This window comes from Pleuronectes platessa, chromosome 9, assembly GCF_947347685.1.
Source record: "Pleuronectes platessa chromosome 9, fPlePla1.1, whole genome shotgun sequence".
NCBI lineage: Eukaryota > Metazoa > Chordata > Actinopteri > Pleuronectiformes > Pleuronectidae > Pleuronectes > Pleuronectes platessa.
Window position 1 is genome coordinate 5,739,560 of NC_070634.1, and position 25,665 is coordinate 5,765,224.

General features: G+C 40.2%; 1 protein-coding gene across 1 annotated transcript in view; it reads left to right on the plus strand.

Moving 5' to 3' along the window:
* The first annotated feature begins 2,781 nt into the window (after positions 1-2,781).
* farp2 (FERM, RhoGEF and pleckstrin domain protein 2) overlaps positions 2,782-25,665 on the plus strand; it is a 33,471-nt gene continuing 10,587 nt past the window's right edge. The window contains exons 1-13 of the mRNA XM_053430097.1: positions 2,782-2,894; positions 3,493-3,725; positions 12,784-12,888; positions 14,131-14,173; positions 14,260-14,338; positions 16,162-16,259; positions 16,645-16,759; positions 20,842-20,989; positions 21,094-21,189; positions 21,334-21,497; positions 21,632-21,700; positions 21,837-21,894; positions 22,047-22,326. Of these exons, the coding sequence (XP_053286072.1) occupies positions 3,525-3,725; positions 12,784-12,888; positions 14,131-14,173; positions 14,260-14,338; positions 16,162-16,259; positions 16,645-16,759; positions 20,842-20,989; positions 21,094-21,189; positions 21,334-21,497; positions 21,632-21,700; positions 21,837-21,894; positions 22,047-22,326 (1,456 nt within the window). The 5' untranslated portion in view covers positions 2,782-2,894; positions 3,493-3,524. The remainder of the gene's footprint in view (positions 2,895-3,492; positions 3,726-12,783; positions 12,889-14,130; positions 14,174-14,259; positions 14,339-16,161; positions 16,260-16,644; positions 16,760-20,841; positions 20,990-21,093; positions 21,190-21,333; positions 21,498-21,631; positions 21,701-21,836; positions 21,895-22,046; positions 22,327-25,665) is intronic.

Below are 25,665 nucleotides of genomic sequence, written 5' to 3' on the forward strand. Positions count from 1 at the left end.
CTCCAAAACAACAGAGGAGAGGCTACACGTTCTCAGGTGCTGTTCATTCCTCTGTTGGTTGTTATATCACCAGGCAGCAGAGGCCACAGTTTACTGTGGATGGACTGCCGTGAAACAATGAAGAGTAAATGTTGCCAAAGTAATTTGTCAATGAATTTATTATGATTCAGCAGTTCAGCCGCTTGACAGGATATACCTAATATTCCTATTTGCAGCCAATCCACATGGATTTCCTTCTTATGATAACATAGTTACTTCATAGTAACTTTTTTGACATTTCACAATCATCTGCAGGGTCACTGCTGAGTCATTTGTGCATGAAATGTATCAATGATAAAAGCCCTGTCACAGCCCCGTAGAGTTTTTTTATATTGATCCAATTTTCTATTTGTTTTTCTGAAGCAGGAGGCGCGTTGCGGGGCGGGGGGGAAGCCTTGATCAGGATGCCAATACAATACCACTCATGAGTCAGCTATGTCTGCAAGCAAATAAGATGCACAGACCCAACTTTTGTGTTAATCCTATTGATATATTGATCTGATACCAGATGTGTAACTTCTCTTAGAATTAAAAGCTGTTAACTTGGTAAAACAGAAGAGGGCTGTAACAAATACATTACTTCTTAATAAGAAGAGGATATCTTCATACACCAACATTATTAAGGCTCCTGCAAACTATATTATTAACAAAGTTAATGCAGTTATGAAAAGACAATTCCCACTTGATATGTTTTCCCCTCCCAAGCTGGCCTCATCATATGTTTGGTTCTGTATGAAAGTTGATGAGAGCCATGAGATGAGACTCAAAGCCAGAGAGAAACATAGTAAGAACCCAAGTGTAACGGTTTTCTTTTGTCAACATTACATGAATCACACGTTTTATGATGGCAGTGTTTAACAAAGTAGATAAAAACATTGTGGATTGGTCACTTCTATTTATTACTCTGAACTTCAGCATATGTATTCCCTTCCTATACAAATAGACTATCTTGTCTGTGGCTTACATTCATAAGATTTTCATTTATTGTGCTGGAAAAAGATGCAAAGAAATTGGGCAGGCAAAGTCAATTTTAATGAAATATATCAAATTTCTCTTGAATCTGGCAGAGTTTCTGTTACCTATTAGAAAACACCTCAAATAGTTTAACATGCTTTTCTAATCTCCTTCACAACCGAGACAGCATGTGACCAGTCTCTGAATCATGGCGACGAGTAAGAGAGAGCCCAGCAAAGGCAATTAAAAAAAAGTATTAAGGCCATAGGGGGGCAACAATACCCTGACACTGGTGAGAAGAGGGTGAACAAAATCCTCATCAGCAAATATGTTCCACTAAAATACTCTCCCATATCAAACTCATGATCACTTAAAAAAACTAATTGAGAAAGTTAGTCATTATTACTATTCATTGTTATAGTAATCATTAATCATATGGTTATTATGATACATTTCATACAGCACAAGATACACACCTCAAAAACCAACCATCGTGATCTCACACAGTTTAAGGAAAGAAAACCCCCTCCTAGGGCAAAAGTGTTCGTGTCACTGTTATTGTGTCTACACCCAAAACATTGATCACATGAGGAATACATAAATGTCAACTAGTGTCTACAGCTCTGAGCACTGTTAGAAAGTCCAGGCCTTTCTGCAGATAATGTACACAAATAAAAAGACCAGGCGTGAACACAGAAATTTGAATCCAGACTTCATGGTTCCTCTGTATATTTTTACAGTTATGAGGCTATTTCATTATACAGGCTTTACAACAAAACAACAACAGTTTATATAAGATATTTGTGTTATAACCTTACTTCAACATATCACAGACAAGAAGATTATTATTTCAAATATTTTGCAAAACAAATTACCTGAAATTATTATACATTATCCTTGAGTCAGAATTCTGATTTTTTATTGTAACACACATTTTTTGCTTGACTTATAGTCAAATTGTCATAATAATTTATAGTTCGTATGACAGCTGCATATTTTCTTATGGTGAATATACCGCTTTGTTTTTCAAAATATATTCAAACTAAACAAGAATCTGAAATACATATATAAACATTAAGCTGTATGTTTTATATGCAAAAAATAATACAGATTTTTTATTCATGTTAGTACATTTCAAGCAGTTTCATTATTGATGACAACATTTTTGAAAATAAATTGATTGGATTGTTTATATGGAATCAATATAAACCTTCCAGCAGCATGGCACCCTTGTTCCCTGTTATTACAACACCAGTAGGGGGCGCTCCACCACAATAAGATATATCAGTCACCTGGATATCAGCTCTGTTTGAAACTCATTCAAATGCTGCGGTTTAACAATGGACCTCAGGGAAATTCATCATGACTGATTTAATTCAGCTCTGATGCAATGACAGACGTGTATTAGGAGGCATGCATGTTAATTGAAATCCCTCGTTTTGTATTATTTGAGAGTGAGAATTACATGTTAAATAGTATCTACGGATCCACCTATGGGTCAAACTCGAATAAAGTCTGCTTCATTTAATAGTTTGTAAGCAAGATCACACCAGACTAATGATATTAAAGAAGCGATGTGTTTCCTCTGAGTGTCCCGCGGACTGTAAACTGTTCTCAAGCCCCTCTACACGGGGCCCAGCTGAAGCGCCACGACGCTCCTCTCGGTTTACTCCACTCATCCTTCAGAGCTATTTAAAGTAAAGGAGGTAAATCTTCGCTCCCGCAGCCCACAATCCTCGCACACATTTCAACCAATGGCAGGAAGCAGGGGACTGCCGCAGCCAATCACAGAGCAGCGCGAGCGCACTCCTGTTAACGACGACCGACGACCATGGCCGGAGGAGCCGAGTCCTTTTCTGTGTTACTAACTTTTAGCGTTTAGTTTCCACGCGGGCAAAACGGTGAGTTGAATACCCTTTCGAGTGCATTGTATCATATTCACTAAATCTGCCAATTTGCGGGTTTTCCAACGGAGAGAAATCTCGGTTCTGGGCATTAGTATCGTTATTATACGTTCGCCTCTCGTCGGTAAACTCGTATCCACACCTCGCCATAAACTTCATGCGAGTTCTGCGTAGTTGGCAAATGTCGCTGCGTGTGTTTTTCTTGCGTTACATGTTGGTTGGTGCAACAAGTCCGCTGACCCACTTAGGCCCGCATGCAACGTATCAACGCATTTCTTTATATTGTGTGTTTCTTTTTTTAAAATGTCGTGTCGTTGTTTTAAAGTTCGCAACTGTTTGATTGTGGCTCCGGTGAATTTAGGCGCTTGCTCCCAGATGTGTCGACTGTGTGTTTAATGAATGCGCCTCACATGTCCACAAACGGCCTCACACAGTTGGGACCACTTTATTCTGGGAAGAAAACTGTTAAAACACCTGAAGTCACCCAGCCGGGACTCATGACCAAACATGAGTTTATCTGAATCATTCCAGCCACAAATGTTCCGTCACGTTGGACCTACTTGTTTTCATGGTGTAATTGTGCATGTGTTTGCAGGAATGAAGTGGGGCGAGCTGCTGTGAGCAGTGATGGGGGACATAGAAGGCTCATACCGGGCCCTGCAGACCCCTGGCACAAGGCTGGGGGCCCAGTTCAACGCCGGTATCAGCACCTTGGAGCCGGGCCAAAGCCTCAGTGCCAACATGGTCGCTGGGAACAAAAGCCATGGGCAAGGACTACAGATCCGTGTGCAGGCCCTGGACGAGTCTCAGGACTTCTTTGATGTAGATGTAAGTGTCTCAAAGTGCTGCACATCCTCATTGTGTTTTCCCCTTAAATCCTCTTTGATTTACTCTGCTGATAAGACGGAAGTTTGATACACAGCAGGCGATATCTTACCTTGCAGTCCTTGGCTACCCTGCTCGCGTGTGGCTTGGATTGGTGACAGCTGCCACATGGCTTTGGTGCTAAAATCCCCTCCTCCTTAAGTCTTCTTATTCTGCCAACTTAGTGTAACTCACCAGGGCACTTTTGAAATATATCGTGGCTTAGATTTTTGCTCAACGCCCACGTTTTCTTTCCTGTGTCCTAATTGTGACCAATATAAGACCATCCAGGCCTTCAGACTCTAATATGTTCACATTAACGATTTGGTCAACCAGTTGTTGTGTCAGTTTGTGTCCTTGAGCATTGTTATTTAGGTTGAATTATTAAGCTGTGAATTCCAAGGTGCATTGTTTTCAACTGAGCATGCAAACATGGACAAATAACAGTGGGCTGAGGTTTGCTTTGATGGATGTTTCATCTTAATAATCAACACCAGAAATTACAATTTCCATGGATGTGACTTTTCTTTTTGGCAGGTAGTACACATTTGACAAAATTTTGACTTTCTAGTTGTTATCATTACAGAAACAAATGCAAGCAACGGCACAGTGTTAATACTGATGTCCTGTATTGAAATTTGGCGGTTCAAAAATGAAAATATGTATCATATTAGTATTTAAGTGAGAGGGTAACTTTCTGTGTTAAATGGGTATTCTGAAATGTGGAAATCATGAGGTACTTATGAACATAATTGAGTTTGTAGCCAATGATTGTACCAGTTGTGACTATAATGACACTCAGCAGACTGCATACCTCCGCCAAACTCCAACTGTCCCCCTTTTCCATCATTATCCATGATTTACTCAAAAAGAAATCAAGAAAAATGTTGAAAACTGCCCTATCTCACAATGTTTAAGACTTTTTAAATTCATGGATCTGCCCCCCGATCTGGATGAGCAAATGCATATAATGGGTTCTTCCTTGGGTCATGACCCGCCCACAAAATTTCACGGAAATCGGTCGAGCTGATTTTGTGTAATCAGAATTATTTTTATTGCCATGTATATTTGCACATACAGGAAATTGCCTTGTTGTGGTTGGTGCACTTTACAAACAACAAATTAAAAAACTCCGGCTAACTAGCAGACAAACGCAGTTGAAAACATAACCTCAGAGGTGGATGTAATTACTTCATAGAGAAGTTAATCTCCTTAAAGTTTAGCAGTTTGTTTGCTCAAATCTTGGGATCTCCACTGTGTAAGTGCTTCCCCATGTTTACTTGCTGCAGGAGTTATCGAGAAGGCAAATAGGAAGCAATAAGGAAGCCACTATCAGAGCAGGTTTCCTTCCTTTCTGTGGAGGGAATACATATCAAAGTGATCAAAGTAGTGTCTCCACAGTGACCAAACAACCACGCCACTGAGCAGTTAAAGGAGTGTTTGAAAAGTTTAAATCGGCAGTGTAATATAACTGAACCTGGCAGCTATTAAAGGTGTCAGATTAGGTTAATGTTTCCTATTACTCCGTACTAAATCCGTGTGGAGCCACAACAATAACGGTTGTTATTGTGTGGGGGCACTGCTGAGACAGACATTTCATAATCTTATGCACCATATGTTGTCTGCTAGTCTTAAGCTAATAGAATGAGACAAACACAAGTTTGAATTTGTTCAGAAGTGGGTTTGTGCACTGCTCCGTCTGGAGGAAAAGTAACTTTTAAACATTTATTTTGCCAGTTTTCAGATGATTTTGGATTCTGTGCATTGAGAGTTGAAAGTAAGCTCTGAACGTGGTGTTGATAGGAGATGGCAGATGGAAATACATGGCTTCAAAAGTGGAATGGCAATCCTGTTGTCAAGCAGACTGCAGTTTGCCAAGAACAAGATGTCCTCTCAGAGGCTCCGTTGTTCACCGTGCCCAGATCATTGCTTAATATTTCTGTTCATTCAGTCTGAGGAGTCGTGGGCTTGGGGCTGGGGGTGGGGGGTGGGTATTTATGCCTTTTTATAAAGAATGGCTACAGAGTTGTACATCTGCTCCACTAGGTCAAATTTTTTACTTTAAAAAGAACTGCCAGTGTGCTGTATCATCTCAGTTTTGTGTCTATTTCACCACAATCACAAAATTAATGAGACAGTGTAACCTTTTGTTATCTGGGTTGGTCGTTTTCCCCTCTTGCATACTGTATGCAAAAATAGATACAAAATTGCAGTGTTGAATTTTATTAATTGTTGTGGCTGTCAAGCAACTGCCGCCCCTCATTGTGGCCCATTTGGTTGCTCGGCTGCCCAAATATCGTATAGGTTTGTGTACAGTTCTCATCACCTGCTATTTTCCTACCACTCCCGCTGTACTTTGGTTAGTGAACCATAAATACTGACATGTCAAAAGTGATTTTAAAATGCTTTTCTCTCTTAAACAGATGCAAGGCACACTTGATCTTGTCTTTCTCACACTTTCTCAATCTGTGAAGCAGTATAGATCTTATTTCTTGTCAAACATATTGTGTGATAGAATAAATGGATTCATGGCCCTTATCTACTACAGAGAAATCAGACCTAAGCACATGTGCTTTGATGTGTTGGCCTCCATCTGCTGCAGGTACCCGGCATGGTCATCATCAGCAGACATTTGCTTCCATGGCTCTTATCCATAGACCCCTCCCACAATTCAGCACAGGAGAAAGCTCAGCCTTGTGGGTTCTGGACGGGGAGGCTGGGCCTGGACAGCAGGAAAACACAAGCTTCTTTTATCCAGCACAGCCAACCCCTTTAACTGGCCGTAACTTAGAGCTCGAAAACTCACAAAAAAGGGCTGAGTGTGGGAAGTGGAACCTAGCTGTGTGAAAATGCAGTATAGTCCGGGCCGGGGTAATGGTGGGAGGGAATCTGGGCAGGCTTTGCTTTTAGTGTTAGCAAATAAGCACATAAATAGCAAGGTTGACAAGCAACTGGGTTTGGGGGAGACAGAGGGGGCAGCCTCTGGTGTTAAAGGAGCAGTTCAGAGGGAGCCATCATGGCAGTGCAATGTTTGAGCAAGGGTGGTGGGGGAAGGGACACGCTCAGGAGTGAAGCCCTGTTAAAAGTTTGGTCCAGGAATTTCAACCAGTGGCCTGCTGCAGAAATCACATTTTACTCTGTTAGGGTCAGATGATAAAACTTGACTATTTCTTACATTTCGTTTTACTCCTGCTTTTGTCATCTACTGGCTCTTACAGGGATGAATGCTTATGAAATGTAAACAGTATAAAAGAACAAATAACAGCAATTAGTTTTAATTTAGTTTAGTGATAGTAGACTTATCTGTGTGGTAGATGCAGTAGAACAGGGCATGTGTTTCAAGTGCATGCTCAAACATAGAGCACTCTTGGACTCTTTAGTACAACCACTACAGCTGAGCACTCAGCTCTCATCTGTACAAAGCACTCACACTATCCCACTGTGCTCTGAAGTAGCTCAACAGTCTAATGGCTGTGCTGAGAATGAGCTGTTTAAGATCTCAAATAATCCCTTGTTCAGCACAATATGTATCTTCTGTTGTTCCTGGACTAATTAGCGCCATCCTAATTTCAATATTTAATTTCTAAAACCCATCCCATTGGCAATCTTTCATCTGCCATCCAATCCAGAGTTTTTAAGTGCCTAAAACAGAAGTTTGGAAACTCTTCTGGTTCTCTTTTAGTTTGAAAACTCCAGGGCTGCTTTGTAGTCTGGGTGGGAGAAACAATGCACCTTGACAAAGTAACCAGCATTTGCATCCTGATTGGGTGTTATCTGTCATGACAAACAGTGGTAAATCGCAGCATGCCAAGACCTAGTAGCTGGGTCTAAATTCAGGGGCCTATGCTTCCTGGTCACACTGTCACTAGGGCTGAACGATTTGGGAAAATAATCTAATTGCGATTTTTTTTTTCCCAAAATATTGCGATTGCGATTTTATTTTTTATTTTATCCTCTTCCCCCCCCCCCCCAAAAAACATAATGAATGATTTAAATATGACCAACACAATATTAGACACATTTACTGTACAACATTCTTTCCCACATTTTTATTTAACTTCTCATTACAGAAATAAGAACAACAAATCGGTGTGCATTTAAGTAATTTAATCAAAGTCATTGTAAGTATAAACACAAGCCATGCACTTTTCAAAACCTGTGTGCAAAATTTACCATCTTGAGAAAAACATTTTAATTATAGGTTCGTTACTGCTCCCAAGTCAGTAACATTGCCAGTGTTGGGAAGGATACTTTCGAAACGTATTCCGTTACAGAATATAGAATACATGCCTAAAATGTAATCTGTAACGTATTCCGTTACATTAACTAATCTGAGTAACATATTCTGAATTCTTGGATTACTTCCACATTGAATTGCATTTTATAAGTGTAGGAATGCAGCGTTGTTATAGTAAGTGGAGCAGCAGCAATTTATCAATCAATCAAATTTTATTTGTATAGCCCGTATTCACAAATTACAATTCATCTCATAGGGCTTTAACAGGGTGTAACAGTTTAAACTCTGCGTCCGCGGATGCGGCGGGCCAGCTGGATGCGCTGGAAGGGCAGCTTGGGGATCAGTAGCTCCGTAGATTCCCGTTCATGTCCGGGTGGTCGTGCAGCAGTATAGAGGCGCCGGGCCTCAACAGGAACACCTCCGTCTCGCAGATGTACATGTAGGTGACCGGGGGGCTCTGGAGCCGCGCCGCCCCGGAGCTCGGCTAGTTTTTCCGGGGAGCGATTTTCAGGCCCGCCGCCCGCACCGTGGTCACCGGCGAGATGAGCTCGCTCTGTGTGTCCGACACGTAGGCTGAAGACTTTGGGACCCTGTAGGTGATGCAGGCTTGCTTCGCTATCTTCTGGATCGGAGGAGTTTTGTGGTCCCGCGGCATTCTTGCTGTGGGTGAGGAGAGCATCCCAGAGCCCTACTCTCTTTCGCACGTTTTAATCGCGCTCGTTGCGATTAGAAAATCGCGTTTTATCATATCGCGATTTTATCGCAAATGCAATTAATCGTTCAGCCCTAACTGTCACTGCCAAATGAATGTGAATGGTCATATTACAAGCGGTCTGGGCGGCTGTGGCTCAGGACATAAAGCGGGTCGTTCTCCAACCAGAAGGTTTTTGCTTCCCTATTCCATATGCCAAAGTGTAATTGGCCAAGATACTGAACCCCAAAGCCCTTCTCATATTGGCAAACTGCCTATAGATGCACTATATGAATGTGAGTCTAAACTGTACTGTAAAGCCCTTTAAATTGTCATTAAGACTAGAAAAGTGCTATATAAATACAGACTTCAAATCATTTGTGTGCTTTAGTTTTTAAATGAAAAAGTGTTAGTTTGGATGAAGCTTAGGCGCCACACCTTTCTCAAAATTTTGAAAGCCAAGCTGAGGCTGTAAATTATCTGGGTTACACAGGTGACTTGAGCAGAAGGCACAGTAAAGCGCCTGATCCTGATTACCACTATCTAGTGTTTATATACCAACAAAGGTCCTGCCCAACTGTCATTAGGTGTGTCCTAAAGCCAGAAAAGAGCTACCAGCATCAGCCAAAGATTGAAAGTCGACATTTAGATAATAAAGTCATCATAGAACCTGTTGAACTTTGAACAGTCTTCTCACAAACTTGTGACATTGGCCACCGATGTGCCAAGATTTAACATGTATGGTAAATGCAGGAAATCTCCTGGTGGTAAAGCCCAAACAATGCATGTCCCACTGTGCCAAATACAAGCCCCAACACACCCCTGCTGTCAGTAGGAGGTTCTGCTAGAGCTCACCGCCATTCACTGGAGGTTGGGAACTATCAACTGCTGTTTGATATATCGTGTTTAACCTGTCATGCAAGATACACCCACCCAAGCATTGAATCTGAACTGGGCTGGATGATATTTGGGTTACACAAGTGTTTTTGTCTGTTTTATTCTTCATTCTCTGTGAATGAGAAAGGCTGTCCTCCCACATAGGGGGCTGCTTTTCAAGCTCAGTACTCACACACACACAGGAAGATTTTCCTCCCAGAGAAACATCTGTTTGTTATAATCCCTGCTGCTTTCGTAGCTTGATTGGGTGACCCACTGACCTGCCCTAACATCTGAGCTCAGAGATGAGACCATGATTCATACCACAAGCTGGGTGTGCACAAATGCAATCTCACTGTCACATTACAGGCATTTGGGCTGATTTGTGACACTTATTTATCTGCATGGCAAAATAAACTTAGTCTTGATGGCAGACAGGCTTGTGACCAAATGTCTAGATTTAGGCTACATTCATACTACTAAGTTTTACTCTGCTATGTATGTCTGTTGTCCACACTACTCCGTAGACACTCATAACCACTTACTCATTGTGTCTTTTCAATCAGAACTTCGCATTTGCTTATTAGTCAAGCCTTGATCACATGACCCACTTCCAGAAGAAAACAACCAGCATTAGCTGCATCAGGTCCACGTCCAGTGTACCTGAGTACGTGATTTGTGTTTTTAGGTGTCTTAGTAAGGTTGGGGATTAATACTGTTATTGATTCGAAATGCTCATGTGTACGGGTATTATTTTAGTTTGAAAACGCATATTTTCGAAGGAAAACATAGTTAGTTTCACAGTATTTTTTTTGGAATGCTTTGTGGTTTCATAGGATATTCACACTCTCAATAATTCAGATTTGATTGTGACTGAAAGGAATTGTGATCTGATGACTAAGCTGGATGTATTCACATATAAATTGGATGGAACTCACTTTCTCTAATGCAACATATGGGGCTGCTGCCAACTGTAATTGCTGTTTGCTTTAGTACCAAATTGTTTCAGCAAAGGCAAACTTTAAGGAAAAGGCGTTTCTTCTTTATACAGAAAATACTTTGACATGTCACAATGTTGTTGTGGTTGATATTATATTCCTGGATCTCTGATCACCACAGTGAGTGCTCAGCAGATCGTCTGTCATTTTGTTGCTCTAAATTCAAGTTTGGCTCTTTTCCTTTTGTCACATGTTTCTGCTCTTGAACTCAAAGATGCCACGCATTTTACTAGGGTGATAACCCTGCAGTGCTCTAATAACTGAACACCCACAGTGTGTCTACAGTAACTGATCGGACACACAGATAACCCAGCAGTCGGCACTCGGCAGTGAAAAGTACGTTTTTGTGTGATTTCATGCGAGGGTGATCTTCAGTCCTGTGCCTTGTCCTGTTAGTTAGCTTTCAGGGAGAAATTAGATCTGAGTCATCCCTCTTTCTCCGATTGTGGACGATAAAAGCTAAATACCCCAGTGGAGATTTATACTCTCCCTCGAGACGACAGCGCTCTGAATACAGTTTAACATTCCTGCACAGGGTTAATGAGTAACACAAAGGAGGGGCCACTGACAGCACACCAGTCAACACAGATACATTTGCTCATGACATTCATATAACCGTTTATTTTTACACTCGTCGAATTTAATTCGTAATTCTGAGTTATAGTTTTGGTAGAGTATCAATTGATATATATACATAATATAAATCCTAAGGCCTAGCGGTGAGCAGCCTGATTATTTCTATTATGCAATGAAACCTTAAGGATATGAACATTATATACTTTTAAGTGGAAACAGCAGAAATGGAGGTTTTTGTATGGACATGTTGCCTTTACTCAAAGAAGATTTTATTACACTCAAATTACTTTGTTTACCAAGCACATCAGACATTGGTATACGTCAGCTTTGAGATTGGTATATGATTACATTGACTCCTAGTTGAATTGCCTTTCACTGAACGAGTCAAACAGAGACAGAATCCTTCAAAATGTGCCTACATTTGGTCTTAGATACTTAAGGATGCTTTGTGAGTAGAATGCTTGGCCTCCGCTTAAAGACGACCCAGACAAAGTTTTGTAACACACAGGCTTTTGTTCCCAGGCTGAGATCAGCTGAAATCAGACACTGTAAATGCACAGAAAAAAGGCATTTTACAGGAGATTCCTACATTTATGGATGGTGTGTCAGTAGGTTTCACCTGCAATTTATAGATTTTTGTGATGCAGAACATGTGATTGTATCAAAGGAATGAAAAGACTAACTACAGTAAATCTCCTGGTGCTCTTTTGAGCTGCAGTGTTTGACTTTAGCCGATGCAAAGCAGTTCTTTTTATAAGGCTTTTAAAAATACTATTTTACATTACAACCAGATGTCTCAGGCTATAATTTTCTCAAAAAGTCACAGGCTGGGTTTCCAAACCTCAATTGCAGTGTGTTCTTAGTACATAGTAATTAGTTCTTCATTTAGTGAAAACAAACCCCAGAGCGCTGAGAGGGTAAACATCGTTAGAGTTCCTGCGTGTGACTATGCTGCTCTCAGAGGAAGATATCAGGAAATGTCCAGTAGGATGCGTGTTTGCTGTCTATTTGTCCATCAAAGTCTAAGAAACTATTTGAATTGATAGATGAAAGGCATGTGGCCATAAAATGCGTAATGAAGTGGATCATTTACAGACGCAAAATATATTCTGTCCCTGAACTCCTCTGCAGTTTTCCAGAGGAGGTGAAGGTGTGAACGCAAATGTCCTAGTGAGAGCCTCCGGTTGTTTTCTTCCTTAATTTGGTCAGATGATAGGAGCCCGACGAATCAGAGAGGGCTATGCCGTGACATAAAAGACCCTACCAGCAAGCGGTTGTGAGTGTCTACGTCATATTTATTTCAACCCGTCCAGACTTGGACTTTTCAAACTAGAGCAGGGCCAGAAGCGCTTCCAAACTTCACCGTTTCAGCGACTCAAAAACTTTGAGTAGTGTGGACGGCGGTCCCGGCAGAGTTGATTTGATTACAAACAAAAAAGCAATAATGTGGATGTAGCCTGAGTAAAGATTTGATTTCTGTAACTCACCAATGTTTTTTGTCAGCTGCCTTGCTCTGTTAAAAGGAAGCTTTTTCCCATCATTCATATTCTATGATGTATCATCATTGGTCATATGAAATCCTAATGCTAATGTGATGAAAATAATGATTCCATCTCTTCTGTTGTTTTGTTTTTTTTCCTCCAGCCCAAAGCTCTTGGACAGTCGCTTCTCTCTGAGGTTTTCCACAGAGGCAACCTCATCGAGAGTGATTACTTTGGCCTCGAGTATCAGAACATGCAAATGAACTGGGTATGTACGCCAGGAAGCGTGTCTTCAGTTTCCTGTTTGAAACGGACACATTGAAAATCCAGGAACTGACATGCAAACTGATTACATGTGTCAGTTAAGTATTGACAAGCAAATTTAGGAAACATTTTAAAGGTCAACGGTCCCAGCGTGCTGACAGAGAGACCCAAGTCAGGGAACAAGACCAACTTCTGAGTCATTCCTCACTACTTCTAGCTAACTGGCTTCCTACAGCGCACACAGTGAGGTTGTGTTGTTTTCACTGGACCTGAGCACTATATAATCTAAGCATATTTTTAACTCGTCTGACACATGTGCCCATATGTCAGACTTTCCATTATGTTATTCTTCCAGAAACATAAGTGGAATTCAAGACCACCTTCAACTTTTGGTAAAGCAATGGAGAAGAGATATGAAAGTCATTTTGTTGACGTGTTTACTTGAATTATCAGCTTTAACGGTATCATTGCTCTTCTTTGCTATAACTTCCAAGGCTAACAATCTTTGTCAAAGGAAAAACACACTGTTAGCCAAGTAACCAGTTGGCTGTTTTATCGTTCTTTCTGTCTGTATTTTTCACTCGTAATGTATCATGATTTTTTTTTTAAACAAACTTATGTGCAAATAATAAACAATAGAACATAAAGATTCACACGTCATTACAGACATTTCGCGGCACTGTTGTGAACACAGTTAAACTGTCTAAAACAGACCAAAAGGACTTAGCAAAAACTATTTAACTTAAATTTTCTTAAAACTTCTAAAGAACAAAACTGGCTAAGCATTGATTAAGCATCATTCACATTTCCTGTGTAGAAAACAATTTAAATAAATAGGAAACAATGAAAAACATTTCTCATCTATAAACAGATCAAAGCCAACATATTGGTTTTGTTATAAGCAACAGATGGATAAGTATATCTATACTTTTCTTCCCCTGACATGCATATGTGTAACTATGAGCTGATAGAAGAATTTGTGTAAATATCAGCTGATACCAATTTCTCAATACATCATTCTGGATTAGGGACATTCCTCCCTCAATAATAATTTGTTGATGGGTTTGTAGCCAGCGTTTTCCCACAAGATTGTGGCAAAACATTGCCGCATATCTCTGCTATCATCTAGATGCTGACACAATATACAAACTGTGTGGTGTGAAAGAGCAATTTAAGATAAAGCTGTCACCACCTGTCAGATTTTGTAAAAACCTCTCATAATGTTGGATGATTTCTTTCCTTTTAGGTTTGGCTGGAACCCACAAAACCCGTTTTTAAACAAGTCAGAAGTAAGTGAGATAAATTATTAGCTCAGGTTCCCTGTAATAGAAATGTGCATGTGTGTTGATGATGTGTTTCCATGTTTGTTTTTCAGGACCAGCAAATACCCTGTTTAGACTGGCAGTGAAATTCTTTCCTCCAGACCCTGGTCAGCTGCAGGAGGAGTACACAAGGTCAGTGACTGTAATTTCCTCCTGGATATTACATTTATCTCTTGCATGTGCAGAAAGGCCTTTTTTTACTCTTCAGAAGCTCACGATTTTGGCTTCAGGGCATTCCAGTATTTGTCCTCCTACATTTTTTTATGTTTAGCTGTACCCAGTAAAAAGCCAATGCATGTGTCAATATTTTGCTTTAACCAAAAACCTCAAGGTATCAAACAAAAATGTCAACGCAGCGTTCACAGTTGTAAAATTTGACCTTGAGTAACATCTGACTTGCGTGTTCTCATGTTTTAGGTAGAGTACAGGGATTTAGGTTATCAGTTACTTTGATAGAATTATGCAGTGAGTCTGGCGGCTGTATATCTCCGTACATAACAACCTTTTGGAATCGACTTTACAATGGGGGAAAAGCGGCTGCTTTGAAAAGGCAGCACGACTTCCTTTAAAAAAAAATTTAAAGTAAAACTGGAACTGGATCTGTACGCACAGTATTGTAGTTGGGCATACCCAAGGCCAAATTACCTTATTTGCTCTACTACAGAAGTTGCGTCGGTCCCCTTAAATTACACAAGGGTCCCTTCTTCCCTTGTGGCAAATCAGATATAAGTAATAACAACTTCAGTGAGAGGATGAAGAGTAAGAAACTAGTCATCTGGTCAGAGAAAAGAGAATCTTGCTGAGAGAATTGTGGGAACAAATTGCTCCTCTCCTAGTGTGATGTCAGAAAATAAATCATGCTAATTGTATAAACATCTCTCTCTGTATATGAAGCATGACACCTGTTTTTAAGAGGATTAAGATTTTATTTTGTTACACGTCTGAAGAAAACGGATGGCAATGGATTGATATTGGCTATTGAATAAATCAAGATCTGAGTGTTATGCCCATTCTTAATATGCTTGTTTGGAATGGACTGTTCTGTCAGCTTTGCCTGTGTTAATGCGCACGCAGCAGCTACCTCTAAAATATTCCTTGTAGTTCAGAAGTCTATTAAGCAATCGACACAATCCTTTAAATTCAATCCAGTTCAGAACTTTTCAAATTAAAGCACTGTATTTCAGCTTGATATAAAGCATTACTGCAATATAACAAATGTTGTGCTTTTTCTAAGAGGAAGTGATTCTATGAATGTTGTCGCCATGATAGAGATCAGCACCCATGCCTTTTCCCTTGTCTGATCATAGTGCTTCTTTTTTATATTTCTTCATCTCTTTGGCTACTCTTTTTTTTTTTTACCATTCAATTATTTTGTGGAGTATATGCCGCTGTCCCGCTGCCAGCACATTGCCATCAGCAGCAGTTGCCTTCATGCACTCACATTAGCGCCACCTCTTGTCTTCAGTTCAAGTCAGTCCCATTTAAAACTCCACATAGTCTGGCAGCAATAGAATGTTAGACGCCATAGACGTCTGCCTCTCCTTTCCTTGGTAATCCTCATATTGGCACCAGCCATTAGCATGTGCCAGATTTACCCCCCGCCCCCATTTCCCCTCTTCTCTTCTGCTTTTCCTTGTCCTGTGCACATGCACGGACGCCCCCTATTGTTGATTGGCTGGGATAGTATTGTTGGCCCGGTCCAAACCTATTTGTTGCCCTTTTACAGAGCCTGGACTGTATAGAAAGACACACAGAGAATGGACAGCTAGTTGACAATGAGGAGATATTATGAGGAGATATGTTTATTGATTTATGACTCACTCCACCTTTAACAAATCTTAATTTGTGATTTAGCAAGTTATTTTGAAGAGTTGTTACATGATTTGATCCATTGCTTGATTTCTTTTTAGTTCCCCATGAACAAAAATGCTTGAACTCTGTATTTTTCTTTGTAGGTATTTATTCTCCCTGCAGATGAAGAGAGATTTGATGGAGGGCCGGTTGATCTGCACAGAAAATACTGCAGCCCTGTTGGCATCTCACCTCGTCCAGTGTATGTTTACGCTGTTATTGTAAATATAATGTTAAGAGTTTGGGTTTGAAACTTTGCAAATATATTGTACCAGATGAAAATGAGTCTCTTAATGTAATGACTGCATTTGAAAATGTATCAATTTACAACAGCTGTAGTAACGTAAAAACGGTTTGGACGAGAACAATTTAAGTAAATGCTTAATATTCCATTTTTAAGTGTATTTTAGTGAGAAATATTCAACCCTAACATTGAAGGGTCAATTCAGCTCTATTACATAAATAACATTCTAATGTCATTGAATTTTGAAATGAATTGCCCATCAAATCCAATGTGTACACATTCAGAATCGATAGACTTTTCTAAATAGATCCTTACATCGATGTTTCTTAACTCTTCTCCACAGCGGAGATTGGCGACTATGACGACATAGCAGACGCAGACTACCTGAGGAGCAACAAGATGCTGCCTTACCAGGAGAAGGTGCAAGAGAGGATCATGGAGCTCCACCGCAGACATCTGTAAGTTGTGCCGCCTTGTCTATAAGACGCCTAGTTTCCATGTTTCATTCTCAGTGCTGCTCATTTACCTGAATGACTGTTTTGTTGTTATCACATTCTTAAGTCCCTTTTCCACTGGTCAAAAAACTAATTAACATCTGGAATTTGTCTACAATGTTAATGGATTCAATTGGCATTCACTCTCGGAGTAAAAGACTCTGCAGCTCCGGCTCTGATGATTTTATGGAAACAAAACACCAGGGTGAACACATCAATTTGGTGCGTTGGGGTCAGAGAGCGGCTCAGTCATTTGTGCGTTTGTGACTTCGAACATTACGTACCTGCGAAAAAAGCAGAAAGACAAACACCTACTGTCAATAGGAGATAAGTCAATTGCTTTTTGTTAGTGGGTTACTCGCATTTAAATTACCTGCAAATTTTGAAAATCTGCTCCTCTTCCAGCTCCTTAAAACAATATTTTACCTATTAAGTTTACATTTTCTGATGCAGTGTCTCATACCAACCACAGAAAACCCCAGATGAGTACCAGGCTGCAGCAGCTTTCTGTCTAAGCTGCTGATTTCACACTTATGCTCAACTCAGTGTGCACATTTCATAATATTCTTTATTTTTCTATAATCTTGCTATGCCTCTTAAATTATGGTAAAGTACAACACATACAATTATAGCTACTTACTTTAAAGTTAAGTATATAAACAATATACCAAGTGTAGTAAAACAACCCTTTAGCTTGAGTAACAAGAGTAACTGTGATTGATTCCTAACTCCTGACACCATGTTAAGCCAGTTTACTGTGACGTCGTCACAGCTTGGCTAAGGACAGGGCTGTCACAGTCTGGCCTCAGACCTAAGCACAGTTGTGGTTCAGTGCAGTTAACCTCCTGCTGTGATGTCTTGGGGATATAAATGATCAGTGTAATCACAGTAAAACCAAGGAAACAACATTAGCGAGAAGCTAAATCTGTTTTTGTGAGAGGTGTAAAATAATACACTTGTTCACAGATTACATGTGAACATGTTGTTTTCATGGTGTAATTTGCTTTTGTTAAATGCATACATACCTCTTGACTCTCACTGGATGTTATGCCTATGCCGTACTGGATGCGTGTGCAGCACGTGACTGCTGCTATATGAGGTTTCTGGTATGACTGGTGTCCTTGAATAGAGTAGGTCTATGTATTTATCTAAATATCAGGATTCTACAGTAAGAAGCAGTGTATCTTTTGGTCTTGCAATAACAATTAAAAACCTTTAAAAACAAATTAATGGATTCAGTCAATAGAAATGATAGAGTGCTTTTACCTTGAAATAGGGACAGGAAGTGTTTCAAATATTTATGTTTGTGATATTCGACAGATATGGAAATTGAAACTGTGGTAAAAGATCATTTTCACTCTATTTAGCTGTGAAGTGAACATGGTATGCAGAGAAATTGGAAATGGTCATTGCTGAGAAAGCAAAAGCTGCTGGGGGAATTTGAAAATTGGCTAATTCAGTCGTCATACATGGTTTGGAGTAAAGGGTGTGCGATATTGACAAACAAATAATGCTATGATATCTTCTGGGATTTTGTCTATGATATAAAGTAGACTTTATTTAACATCTCTACAGTGTTTGCAAAAGACATCCTAGTCTGTGCTTTTTAACGTGATATTAATTGGTGGTTGTTGCAACAAAGTTTGGAGACATGAATCATACAATTTAGGCAGAACTAGGTGGCGGAACCATTTTCTGTCAGCCAGTCTTTTTCTCGGGTCTGAAGTATTCAAAAGTTGTTTGTAACTATCTCCCCCGCTGCTTAATTGGTTACTACATATGTCGTGTTTTGCCATCTGTTGCTTTTCATCTCATAATTAACTTTTTGTGGAGAATGATTCTGCTACACTTCACTTGTGTATATTCTTTTGTTGGTTAGTTTTGCAGAGAGTCAAACAATGGCAAGTGATTTCCGATGGACATAGTTAGCAGATTGGTGTCTTTAAGCAAATACAGTCATTGATGAGGATCCACTTTAAACTATTAATCTAACAAGGAACATTATGAGGCTGAAGGTGTCTGTGTTTTGCCTTCTGTTGGTGTTTGTTCAGTCATTTTTAACTTCACTCAGGCTTTGTTAGGCAGCTTATCCCAGCTCAACTAGTAGCTGGGTGGCAGTGTATGCCTATACTTGCACAGTGCATGCCCTATGCGTAAACTCTTGAATCTATGCTACATGACACATTGAACTCTAAGAGCCTTAAATTCCAAATTATACCACAAAAAATTGGTTTGCCATTTGGAAGCAGTGATACACTGCACTGCATCTTCCCTGTGGCGTCAAACACAAATGTTAATTGGTAACTATGATCAGGTCATTGAAAAGAGACAATATTCCTGCTGAAAAACTATAATAGGGGGTTTGTCCCATTCCAGAATTTAGAGCCTGACAAAACCCCTCTCTGCACTTTTCCCACCACCAGCCTGCTTGTATTCACAGTACTATCCTGTGGCCAACGGGGGCTCTTTTCAACCCAGTGTATCAGGCAGCTCTAAAGACCTTTGCTAATCTCTTCCCTCAGTTGCCAGGGTGGAAGCACAAGCGGCAAGTTCCCTGGCCTAATCCCCTGCTCTGGCTGGTCTATTAGCCATAAGGCCAGTGGGGAAGGGGAGGGCCCTAAGGAGATTGCACTGCTTAACGGATGAACAAAATTAGAATGTGGTGATGATTGGATGGATATGTCTTCCTAACATGCTGTTTGGTTGTAATCACAGAGTTTTAGATAACGTTTCTCAAATCCTCATAGTTGTAAGGGATTTCAGGTTGCACTATTTGGCAGATAATACGATCTTACTTTGTTCAGATTGTGTGCAGTAAATCACAAGGAAAATTGCACCATATCCAATAGATTACATACCATTGGCTCCACAATCCTCATTCATTGCAATATGCCTCATTAAAATATGCTGTGTGTATATGCATGTGTGTCTGTATATATATATATATATATATATATATATTCACACACACCAAAACAGTATAACATATTTATACCTGTAAAGCCTCAGCCTGTTGACTGTTAATTCAACTCAAGCTGTTGGCCTGGTCTTCATAATGTATGGTTAAAAAAAAACATCTGGTTTTATTCAAGGATCATATAGCAAATGACAGATGTACTGGTATTGGATAAAAAGTATACAAGGTATAAAGTAATTACTTAAAATGTGATGATCGTAAAGGCATCTTTAAGAACTATGAAAAGGGTAGCGGTTTATTATTTATGGAGCACATTTCATAAACAACAATTCAAATTGTGCTACATAATATATCAATGACTTTAAATACGTATTGTACTGAATTAAAACCAAACAAATTTTCCAAAATATTTTAATTATAAAATAGAATTCTGGATATACATCCAAGATTTTTCATAATGAGGTCATAGATTAGAAGCAACGTTTAAAAGTCAGTTTTTTGACTTCATAATTGGTAATGTTGTTTTCTATCTACAACTGTTATTGTTATTGACTCGATGTCGTTGCAAAAAATTATTCAGAGTGTATGCTTAATCAAAATATTTTCGACTTGATTTTTGTGGGGTTGAGAAGAGGATTTTCAGTTTTTTCCTTTTGCTGAGCTGAAAATTGAGGCTCCACCACTCATTGATTCATTTAGTGCGCTTACCCCAAAAATCTAAAGCAGTAAAGTCACCTAGTGATAAAACCAAGTAAATTTGGATGTGAACTCCAAAACTATTATGGGTAGTTTCATTGTTTTGTATCATTCAGCCTAGTGAAACTATGAAAAGGTTAAATGACTGAGGCTCCAGGGTTAAATCTTGGGGAACACCACATGCCATATTAGTAAAAAAAAAGCAGCTCCTGTTATTTGAAACGGGTCTTGACCCAATGTTGGACAGTGTCTAGTTTTATAATATGTATTATCTTGTGAGCCATGTCAACTGCTAACTGGACCCTGATGATCCAATAACCCAAGACTGAGATTTAACATGACCAGAGGATAAAATTCAAACCAGTACATTAGCTGTTTGTGTACCATAAGACCAGCTAGAAGTGTTTATGGGATTTAAATTTGTCTTCTCCAGGAGCCAGACTCCAGCTGAATCTGATTTTCAAATCCTGGAGATAGCACGTAAACTGGAGATGTACGGTGTCCGTTTTCACCCAGCAGCTGATCGAGAAGGCACCAAGATCAATCTGGCTGTTGCTCACATGGGTCTTCAGGTTTTTCAGGTAATTGTTTGTCATTACAGCTTTCTTTTGTGAACGTGACTTTAAGTCCCTAACCTTGTTTCTAAAGTTTATTACTCTCTTTTTTACATATTGTTTGCTCCCAGGGCAACACAAAGATAAATACCTTCAATTGGTCCAAGATTCGTAAACTGAGCTTCAAAAGAAAACGGTTCCTTATCAAGCTTCACCCAGAAGTCCATGTACGTATTAATGAAAAGATTTGTGTCCTTGTTTTAAAATTGACTGTGTTGGATCACTTGTTTTATTTATGTCTCAGAGTCTCTGCTAGGTGGACCAGCATGCTGTGTGATTTCATTCAATTTGGTTTTGATCTTTGTTCGTAGGGGCCTCATCAGGACACTCTGGAGTTCATGATGGCCAGTCGAGACAATTGTAAAATCTTTTGGAAGATTTGTGTGGAATATCACTCATTCTTCCGCATGTTTGACCAACCCCTTCCCAAATCCAAAGCTATACTCTTCACCAGAGGCTCATCCTTTAGATACAGGTATTAAATGCTGACATAATAACAAAGTCATAAGTTATATTTGATGCTTGTTTATAGCGTCTATTGTGGCTCTTGTACAATGAAACATAAAAACATTTGAGTGGTTTCATTATTTTTAATTAAAAACTCGACAGTGGAAGGACCCAGATGCAACTTGTGGACTACGTCAGGGAAAACGGAGTAAAGCGAACTCCGTACCAGAGGTTGGTGTTCCCTTATATGTAGTACATACACTGTTCATTGGAAAGACAGGTTGTTTGTCTTTCTATTCTTCCAAGGCATGTACTAGGAAATGTTTCTACATTGTGTTTATCATAATTCTTCCTTTTTTTTCTTCAGGAGGAACAGTAAAATACGAATGTCTGCTCGTTCCCTAGCAACAGATGTGCCAAAACAGGTCAGTGGTGCTACAAAGATGATCCATTTCTGTAAAACCTTCTAAATATTGTACTTGATTAATAAAGTAAAATAACTCTCCTCTTCTTAACACTTTCCATTTTCCTTTCCCTCCATTTCTCCCCTTGTACTGTCTGTGTTGCGTTGTTACAGAGCTTGTCATTCAATGACACTCTCAGGACCCCAGGCTCCCCTTCCTCTGCTACAGTGTCTTTCCACTCAGCGCACATCCAAAGTGTCCTCCCACGGACAGAACTCCAACCTCTGCCGCAGCCTTTTCCCACATCGCCTTCCCAGCAGCATCAGCACCAGCAACAACAGAAGCAGCCACACCAACAGCAGCTTCAGTCCCCTCTGCAAGCCACCAGACCCCCCAGCCCACCGAAGGAAGAACCTGTCAAGGCCGCTTCCCCATCCCACTACGCTTTTCAAGGTGCCCCTAGCAATCAGGCAGCAGTACACTGCAGCCCCTCGTTTGTGTGTGTAGAGAGTGGTACTTCCCAATCAAAGGCCTCCAAATATGGCAATGAGGATAATGAGCTTGGTGGAAGAAGGGGTCCCGGCTGCTCGTTGGGAGGAGGCGGAGGGAAGAGGGGGAAGGGGGTTCTTACACCTGAAGCTTTCGAGGCAGAGCTTTTGCGCACGAAACAGAATCCCATGTTCTCAATGTCCGGCTCACCTCTACATGTTACTGAGGAGTTCATAGATGATGATCCCACTGAAATCTCCTTTTACGGTGGGGGGGCCGAGGCCTACTCTTTTGGTCTTGCTGATAAAGTACATCAGTTTCATGTTGTGGAAGAATCTGACCTCAGCAATAATAGGATCTTTAGTGTTGGCATTGAGGATCTGAATGGTAGCACCAATCCCTTCCCTGATAGCATTGTTGGTCTCTCTGAGACCAGCTCCTTGGTGAATAACCGCTCAGAGTGCAGTTCCCTGGACAACCTGGGGCTCAGCTCTGCAGGTGAGTCCATGTCAGCTGGTTATGGAGGCCCAGACACCTCCTCGCTTCGCCTGCCAGGCTCTGACATCCAGTCAGAGGCCAGCTCAATGGTCAACTTCCCAGCGTACTCCATACGCTCTGAAAGCAGCTCTGCCTTGCAGTTCACTGACCTGGTGGAGCAGCTCGAGCAGCTCAGCTACCCGCCCACAGCCACTGAGGGCTCTGGGAATGGCAGCTCCGATTCAGACTCTGACTGGGGCTCTGACAGCATCCTTCCCCCTGAGCAGAACCTGTTCTACAGTAATCCCCTGACAGGGAGCAGCGGTATAGAGGGTTTCCTTCTTCAGTGCCACAACCTGCAGGCCCTGGGCCTCGCAGACACATCTGCATCCCCTCATATTAAAATGTAACATGTCCGCACCACTTTGAGGCCACAGTCAAGGCCTGTACAATCATAGAAAACTAAATTCTATACTGGGTAGTGGAGGAAAACAAATGTTCCCTTTGTTAGTTTTCTGCAGCAGCACTTGTTTTTATCTCAGTGATTTGACCTGGTGTCCTTGCTACACCTGCCGTGATACTTTTTTTTATAATCATTCCTGTCTTCTCATGAAACTCATCTTTTGTTGAGATGAAAAATAACACGTATTTCGTATATACAGGACTCCTATTAAGAACAAATTTTGGTTAGTGGGTGATTTGGGGTGTATCCTTTAAGTGCAGAATATTTGTGCTTCTACTATGGAAAATGTTTTATGTTTAAAACAACCTGTCGTCAGAATATCTTATATTTGCTTTCTGATTACATAGCAGTTCAAGTCAGCATCAACCATTTGACTTGATTGTCTGACAATGATTTGAATATTGGAAGAAAAACAATTTTACGAGCCTAATTTACAGTAAACAAATTCTGAACTATTATCAGGCTTTGACATCTCTTATCGCAGAAGGTACTTGTTGTGTATCATTATTATATCTCTAATCTAATCTCTAATCTCAGGGGTAAAAATGAAACCAATAGTTGTCCAGTTTCAGTGATCCTCACAGACCTGTAGTAAAAACAAAACAAGACATTACATGACCTGATGTTCCATTTGCACTTGTGTGCCTCACTGACATCTACTGGCTGAAATAGATGGAGCAGTTTCACATCAGATTAATCCTCAGTCAGTATTAGTTGAAGGATAAATAACAAATTTCAGTAATTAACATTTAGCTTCATGTTTAGTTAAGTAGAAGAATGTAGGCAATGTACTCATGAGCCATTAAGTAGACTGTAAACACCACCTTCTACAAAACGAATGTATCATCTTACACATATGTAAGGCCTTGGTAAACATAAATGAACAGTGTACGATAGTGTTTGATACACTAGTGATTGCTAATTATTAGGAATTGGTGATATCAGAGTTTGTGCCTTTCCTGGAGACCCTTTTAAGAATAGCAGGTATTGTTGGCTTTTATTGTGGTAAAGGTTATCGGTGCTTCGCCCGCTCTGGCGTGCGGCCGTCGCCACGTTTCAGGGTTTTAGCGTTGGCTATCCTCAGGATTTGCCAACGTGGTGTTTTGTTTTTTGGAAGGAAACGGGGGATCTTTTGCACATTAGCTTTGATTTATTTTCTTATACTTTTTCTACATTGGGCGTTTTAAGCATTAATAAAGAAACAGTCGGTCATGTGATCACATGCCATCAGTAATATACTTGCATGCACAAAAGCTTTTTATTAAGTGTTATCCACCCTCCAGGCTTCAGAGATCAGGGGTGTCTGGTCTTGTCAAGTCTGACTTGAAATGATTTGACTGCACCGTAGAACACAGAAATCTGATATGTTTGTAGTGTGTTGTTTCTTCACGGATATCATTTCCTCTGAGCCCGATGCTTAATTTCCTTTTCTTTGAGCCTACTTTAATCTGCTTGAAGGTAGATTTCACATGAGTTTCTGCAAACTGAGCTCTTTCGTGTCCATGTGACAGTGTCTTGTTTAGTCAGCAGCACTTGCACCGCAGTGCCTTTGCCTTTGCTCTTTTCATGCCGTATGCTTTTATCTCAGGTGCCTGTTTACTTAAATAGGTTGAGGACTTTCCTGTCAACCACCTCTGTGGTATAGGAGCCATGTTAACGAATAGCTTTCCTCTTTCATAAGTCAGAAGACTGTTGATAAATACTCACCTGTTCTCATTGTCATTTTGAAGGATGGCGAGAAGCCATTTTTATTTTTTCTCATGAAAATAGAGAAATGTATTTTCAGAAGTATTATTTTGAAATCCCTCTACAATCACAAGTGTGGACAGTTGTCTCTGTGTGGAGGACTACTTTTTCACAAACAACATCACTTATAGTATAACAAGTGGAGTTCTGATGAAGGGTTTGTCTTGACGTTTTTTTTACTTTTTACATTTCGCCTTGGTTCATTGTCTGCCATGTCACACTTCCCAAATCTCAACGTTTACGATTTAATCCTTGACGGGCTGACATTTATAACCAGCCATGCTAACTGCACTTATGCATCAAGTAATCCTCACTTAATCCTGAACTTGTATATTTACTAATTATACACTACTTGTACTTAATGTTTGTATGTTTTACTCTCAAGAATAAAGTAATCACTTTTGGGTACCATGAATGTCAGATTCTTTTTGAGATGCAGAATGAAATCATTCAAGCAATGTTCATGTAATTCTTTCGACCCCTGTGGTGGGACACATTCTTTCAATGGCTAAATGAAAGATTCTTATAATCCAGAACTAACGACTCATAAGATTTATATAGCACTCTTATAGAATCCATCAGGTTTGTGGGGATATAATATAGAACCAGATTGAAAA